This window comes from Aplysia californica, unplaced genomic scaffold (genome assembly GCF_000002075.1).
Source record: "Aplysia californica isolate F4 #8 unplaced genomic scaffold, AplCal3.0 scaffold01129, whole genome shotgun sequence".
NCBI classification, from domain to species: Eukaryota; Metazoa; Mollusca; class Gastropoda; order Aplysiida; family Aplysiidae; genus Aplysia; species Aplysia californica.
This window is the reverse complement of record NW_004798399.1, coordinates 162,192-166,632: the sequence shown is the minus strand read 5'-3', so window position 1 is coordinate 166,632 and position 4,441 is coordinate 162,192. Positions and strand designations below refer to the sequence as shown.

At 44.6% G+C, this 4,441-nt stretch overlaps 1 protein-coding gene across 1 annotated transcript in view; it reads left to right on the top strand.

Moving 5' to 3' along the window:
• The window catches only part of LOC101847545 (sodium- and chloride-dependent GABA transporter ine), a gene marked incomplete at its 5' end in the record, with an annotated part of 46,593 nt that overhangs the window by 13,915 nt on the left and 28,237 nt on the right, over nt 1–4,441 (top strand). The window contains 1 exon segment of the mRNA XM_013090064.2: nt 2,487–2,621. Within this exon segment, the coding sequence (XP_012945518.2) occupies nt 2,487–2,621 (135 nt within the window).

Genomic DNA, 4,441 nt, shown 5'->3' with positions numbered 1-4,441 from the left:
TATGACACTCATGTGTCCCGTTTATGACACTCATGTGTCCCGTTTATGACACTCATGTGTCCCGTTTATGACACTCATGTGTCCCGTTTATTTCTCCTCTCCTCATGTGTCCCGTTTATGGCACGTTCTCTGATTTTTTCACGTTTCTTCCTTTCCCCAGAGAGAATGTTCTGGAACGATCAAGCGGCATCGACGAACAAGGCGCCTTCCGCTGGCAGCTTCTGCTCATCCTGCTGTTATGTTGGGTCGTCGTCTACTTCTGCATCTGGAAGGGTCCAAAGTCTACCGGAAAGGTAAGTTCTTCTTCTTCATCGTCGTCGTCGTTGTCGTCGTCATCATCGTCTTCAATTTCATCTTCATCATCATCTTCATCATCATCATCATCATCATCATCATCATCATCATCATCATCATCATCATCATCACTGCGTTTCTCACCCTGCACCAGGATATAGGCCATGAACAAACACTTTCCACCTTTCCCTATCCTGGGCTGACTTCTTGATAGTATTCCCACTTTTCTGTCTATCATTCTCTGTGAGTGGGCGGTTGGCGGGTGCTCTGGTGTGGTTTGCTTCTTCTTTCCTATCAAACATCTATCGTCCTTATCTCTTCTTTTTTATGTTTGTTACTCTCTTGTAACACCTCTAATCTTCTGGCGCTCATATGATCTTTTTCAAGTTGCGAGCGTCGTAAAGCCTCTACTAAAACTAAATTCTCTGTGACTCTGTAAACGGTTTGGTTGTAAACGATGTACATGCTTTGTGTCGGTTTCATCATTTGGAGACGGGACTGATTCGATCCTGAATGTGTGGGTGTACACTGGCGAAAATGGGATCGTTTTGGAGGCAGATTGCATTGACCCTGAATGTGTAGGACAGCCTGGGCTGAGTGTAGTTAGTGGGTGGTTGGCGGGTGCTCTGGTGGGGTCTGCTCCTTCTTTCCTATCAAACGTCTATCGTCCTTATCTCTCCTTCTTTTTTGTGTTTGTTACTCTCTTGTAACACCTCTAATCTTCGGCACTTATATGACCTTATTGTGTTGCAAGTGCCGTTAAACTCTTACTGAAACAAAAAACAGAAACGAGTGCAGTTATAACTGGACTTGTTTGATGGAAATCTGAAGGTATCGGATTCCTGTTCCTGGGAGAATCCCTCTTTGATTTTTTTCTTGGTAATTACAAGGCTCTAAAAAACTGTCAGGATTTTGTTTCTGTCGGTCGTTACAGCTAGCGTGGGTGTAGATTGCACCACCTATCTTGTTGAGTCCGTGCTGGCAGTGGCAGTGTGTGTGTGGCAGTGTGTGTGTGGCAGTGTGTGTGTGGCAGTGTGTGTGTGGCAGTGTGTGTGTGGCAGTGTGTGTGTGGCAGTGTGTGTGTGGCAGTGTGTGTGTGGCAGTGTGTGTGTGGCAGTGTGTGTGTGGCAGTGTGTGTGTGGCAGTGTGTGTGTGGCAGTGTGTGTGTGGCAGTGTGTGTGTGGCAGTGTGTGTGTGGCAGTGTATGTGTGGCAGTGTGTGTGTGGCAGTGTGTGTGTGGCAGTGTATGTGTGGCAGTGTGTGTGTGGCAGTGTGTGTGTGGCAGTGTATGTGTGGCAGTGTGTGTGTGGCAGTGTGTGTGTGGCAGTGTGTGTGTGGCAGTGTGTGTGTGGCAGTGTGTGTGTGGCAGTGTATGTGTGGCAGTGTGTGTGTGGCAGTGTGTGTGTGGCAGTGTGTGTGTGGCATTGACAATGTGTGTACTTCACCGGCTGTCTAGTAACTGCAAGATTTACTTTTGCTGTTGTTGTTCTTTATAAAGACTGCAAAGGAAGGAAAGAGGCCAAGTTTGCACGAACAAAATCCACTTCACGGGCTGTCTCTTAATGGCAATATTTATTTGTTTAAATGTTGTTTAAAAAGACCCCAAAAAATGAAACAGGAAAGTCAAGTTTTCATAAATATAACACAGCTATTTCTTCCCTCCTTCCCCTCCTCACCTCCTCTCTCAAACCCTCCTCTCCTTCCCCTCCCTTCTGCTCTCCTGCCCTCCTCCTTTCCCTTTTCTCTCCCCCCTCCCCCCTCCGTCGTCCCATCAACTCCCTCCTCCCGCCTCCTCGCTCCCGCTTCCCCGCTCCCGCCTCCCCGCTCCCCTTTGTATTTTATTTTGATTTGATGCCATATTCTTTAACTATAACCTGTCTTTTATTATTTCATATTTACAAATTGTAACAATTCCACCTATAAGCGTGATGTATCTATTTTCTAAAGGCTTGAATCCTAGAAGTAACTCATTTTGTCAGCGAAAAAAAGTTTGCTCCGAGGAGTGGTCAGGCGTGTCTCAAACCAGCTCCTCATGGAGACAATTAGCAGGAAGACCCTGAGGTGGACGCTGGAAAGGAGAGATGAGCAGCTATGGACATGTGCCGCCTGCTATGATTCTAGCTCTGGATCCAAGTAAATCCAAGTAACTCATTTTGTCAGCACGATTCACATTTAGACGTTTGTTGTTTCAGGTGGTGTACTTCACTGCTACTTTCCCCTACCTGGTGTTGCTCATCCTTCTGATCCGGGGCGTGACCTTACCGGGGTCAGAGGACGGCATCGACTACTTCATCAGGCCGCGCTGGTCACTTCTGCTGGACGCTAAGGTGGGTCTGTCTTGCCGTTATAAACTCAGACATAAAGGTAGGGAAAGATGTGCTAAGGTGGATGGGTCAGCGCTGGAAACACTCGAAAATATCGATAGGAAATATTATGTGTCAGGTTGGTCAATTCAGTCGTTGTAAAGAGTCGAGAATACAGACAGGGAAATACATTGTATACTGTATTAAGGTGGGTCTGTGCTGTTGTTATTGACTCAGACAAAAAGGTAAGGAAATATGTACTATGGTTTGTCACTCTTGTCGTTACAGAGACTCGAAAATACTGATAGGGAAATGATACGTAATATGTGCTAAGGTGTGTCAGTGCTGTGTTATAGACTCAGACATACAGATAGGGAAATATTATTGTGCTAAGGTGGGTCATCGATTACTTCATCCGGCGTGATGGTCACTTCTGCTTGACGCTAAGGTGGATTGGTCAGTTCTGGAAACACTCGAAAATATCGATAGGAACTATTATGTGCTAGGTTGGTCAATTCAGTCGTTGTAGAGACTCGAAAATACAGATAGGGAAATCTGTGCTATGGTGGATTAGTGTTGTCCTTATAGAGACTCGAGAATACAGAATAGGGAAATAATATGTGCTAAAGTGGGTCAGTGCTGTTGTTATAGAGACTCAAGAATACAGATAGAGAAATAATATTTTGTTAAGGTGGGTCATCGATTACTTCATCAGGCCGTGCTGGTCACTTCTGCTGGACGCTAAGGTAGGTGGGTCAGTGCTGGGAACACTCGAAAATATCGATAGAAAATATTATGAGCCAGGTTGGTCAATTCAGTCGTTGTAGAGAGTCGAGAATACAGATAGGGAAATCTGTGCTATGGTGGGTCTGTCTTGTTGTTGTGTCTGTCAGACATAAAAATAGGGAAATATGTGAAACGTGCTGACAAAATGAGTTACTTCTCGGATCCAAGCCTTTAGAAAATAGATATATCACTATTATAGGTGAATTACTTACAATTTGTAAGTATGAAATAATAAAAGACAGTTTGTAGTTAAAGAATATGGCATCAAATCAATATAAAACCTACAAATTTGACCCTAAAGTCGATTTTTGGCCAATATCTTCTTTTGTAGATTGCGAGAAGTAACTCATTTTTTGTCAGCTCGTCTCACATAATATTATAGATAAAGTGAACCTTGTGTGTTGTAAGAATCAAGGTCTAGCATGTTTATTCAATTCTGTGACGTCACAAAAAGCTTGTGTGTGTGTGTGTGTGTGTGTGTGTGTGTGTGTGTGTGTGTGTGTGTGTCAGAGAGCAGCTGGTTATCTGTCTCTGGGTCACGTGATCACAGGTAACAGCCTGAAGCTTACGTCATCTGCTGGCCGCTCTGGGCGGAAGGTCAATCGTTTTTTTTTGGTGGTTTTTTTTTGTCCAAAGACTTCAGGTTCAGGTTCAACGTATGCGGGTGTTCCGGGCAGAAGTTTTTGACTCTGGCGACGACTTATAAATTGTAAACTCTTCACCTAAAAGCGTGACTATCTGTTGTCTAAAGGCTTGAATCCGAGAAGTAACTCATTTTGACTGACAATACGTGGACTTTTGTTGTTACAGGTGGTCTTCTTCACCACTACCTTCCCCTTCCCCCTCTCTCCCATCCCTCCCTACTACCTGTTCGGCAGGTGCTCTGGTGTCGTTTTCTCCTTCTTTTCTGTCAAGCATCAACCATTCTTATCTCTTCTCCTTGTTTTTTTGGGGGGCTCGTTACTGTCTTGTAATACATCTAATTTTCTGCACTTATATGGCGTTATTATGTTGCAAGCGCCGTAAAACTCTTACTCTGGGTGGTTGGCGGGTGCTCT